General features: G+C 45.5%; 1 protein-coding gene across 1 annotated transcript; it reads right to left on the bottom strand.

Annotated features, from left to right (window-relative positions):
* Positions 1-1,009: 1,009 nt before the first annotated feature.
* On the bottom strand, positions 1,010-1,558 carry LOC123774257 (salivary acidic proline-rich phosphoprotein 1/2-like). Its single transcript, XM_045768407.1, has one exon. It carries the CDS (start codon positions 1,556-1,558, stop codon positions 1,010-1,012), a length of 549 nt encoding a protein of 182 aa, XP_045624363.1.
* Positions 1,559-2,192: the final 634 nt, after the last annotated feature.

Raw genomic sequence — 2,192 nt, 5'->3', positions numbered from 1 at the left:
GAAAAACAGCGCCGTCTGTTGCATGTAAGAGCAACACACATGCTATACTAAATATGTTACAATTCCATTTCAATGTTTCTGATTGCATTGATAAATTTAATTTTCATGAATTTCTATTTATTTTCATTTTGATTTAATTATTTTGTGTGAATTGCATTAGAATTGAGCTGTGTTGTTTACCATACTGTTCATTTTGTGGGAATAGTTAATTTTTTTAATTTTTTCATATTTTCATTTCATTTTTAACTGTTTTTCTAATATTTCATTGATAGGAACATCAAATCACTTGATGTTCCCAGTTTTCTGATGGGAACATCAGACCATTTGGGAAAGCATCGGACGAGGGATTGGGGAATGTTGGGGATGACGAGGGGGACGGGGGAGTTTGGGATGGTGAGGACGAGGGGATGGGAGAGTGGGGGCATGGTAGGAAGGAAGAGGGGATGGTGGAGTGGGGAATGGTTGGGAGGCCGAGGAGACGGGTGTGGGGGGAATGGTGGGCAGGACTGAGGGACAGGGAAGGTTGCTGTGACTCAGCAACACACATGCGTTGCTGAGCCACAGCAACGCGTGGCCGGGTACTGCTAGTATACATATATATATATATATATATATATATATATATATATATATATATATATATATATATATATATATATATATATATATATATATATATATATATACTATATATATATATATATAGTCTAAATGTCGGTCATACAGTATATAAAAATATATATTACTTGTTAAGATATCATTGTGGCTTTCACTTAGGTAAATAGTCTACTGTAAATTTGTGCAAACTAATCTAACTTTGTATATACCAACATTTATTAACACAAATTTTGAATTAGAATTTCCCAGCTGTACCTAATCCTTGCCCTGCCTCCTTGGCAGCCGATAAGCATCAGAATTCCCGCCACCCGGCGCAATACATCACGGCAACAATCAAAACTGTTTGCATAAATCAGGTGAGATCCGGAGGCAAACAATTCCTTGGGAGAGATTAATATCGTGGCGGAGTGTAATGAGTTGGCGGGAAGGTTGTGGCCCCTGGTCGGCCCTCTTGGTGGCCCTGGTCGACCCTCTTGTTGGCCCTGGTCGGCCCTTTTGGTGGCCCCTGGGCGGCCCTATTGGTGGCCCCTGGGCGGCCCTCTTGGTGGCCCCTGGGCGGCCCTCTTGGTGGCTCTGGTCGGCCCTCTTGGTGGCCCTGGTCGGCCCTCTTGGTGGCCCTGGTCGGCCCTCTTGGTGGCCCTGGTCGGCCCTCTTGGTGGCCCTGGTCGGCCCTCTTGGTGGCCCTGGTCGACATTCTTGGTGGCCCTTGTCGGCCCTCTTGGTGGCCCTGGTCGGCCTTCTTGGTGGCTCCGGTCGACATTCTTGGTGGCCCTGGCCGGCCCTCTTTGTGGCCCTGGCCGGCCCTCTTGGTGGCCCTGGTCGACATTCTTGGTGGTCCTGGCCGGCCCTCTTGGTGGTCCTGGCCGACCCTCTTGGTGGCCCTGGCCGACATTCTTGGTGGCCCTGGCCGACATTCTTGGTGGCCCTGGTCGGCCTTCATGGTCACAGGAAGGAGAGGGTCACAGTGCGAGGGGTGAGGAGATAGGTTCAAGGCTTTACTTATAATATTCCTAATAAACGTAATATATTCCTTCATTTCATTCCAGATTGATTACAAAATTACATTAAAAGAATCTAAACTGATGAGGATGTTAAACATTACAAAACCTTAATATTACATACACGTGCTCCAAAATCGTTTTTTTTTTTTAGATATATACAAGAGTTGTTACATTCTTGTACAGCCACTAGTACGCGTAGCGTTTCGGGCAGGTCCCTGGAATACGATCCCAGCTGCGAAGAATCGTTGTTACAACCAAGTACCCATTTTACTGTTGAGTTAAACAGAGGCTACAGTTAAGGATTTGCGCCCAGTAAATCCTCCCCGGCCAGGATACGAACCCATGACATAGCTCTCGCGGAACGCCAGACGAGTGTCTTACCACTGCACCACGGAGACTGTTTCACTGTCTCATATGACTTATAGACTTTAATCCTTCATGAAGACAAGATCACGAAATTACAAACAGGAGGGAGAAGACACCAAATACAGAACAAAATAATGGAAGCAACTTTAAACATCGAAAAAAAGTCTTTTGTTTAAGCAACTTGGCCACCCTAACGCCAGCATATGC

Source organism: Procambarus clarkii, chromosome 61, assembly GCF_040958095.1.
Source record: "Procambarus clarkii isolate CNS0578487 chromosome 61, FALCON_Pclarkii_2.0, whole genome shotgun sequence".
Lineage (NCBI taxonomy): Eukaryota > Metazoa > Arthropoda > Malacostraca > Decapoda > Cambaridae > Procambarus > Procambarus clarkii.
Note: the sequence above shows the minus strand (reverse complement) of the source record. Positions and strands in the feature narration are given on the sequence as shown.

Excerpts from the sequence above, each read along its gene's own strand:
- LOC123774257 (XM_045768407.1), bottom strand. The coding sequence starts at position 1,558 with ATGAAGGCCGACCAGGGCCACCAAGAATGTCGGCCAGGGCCACCAAGA.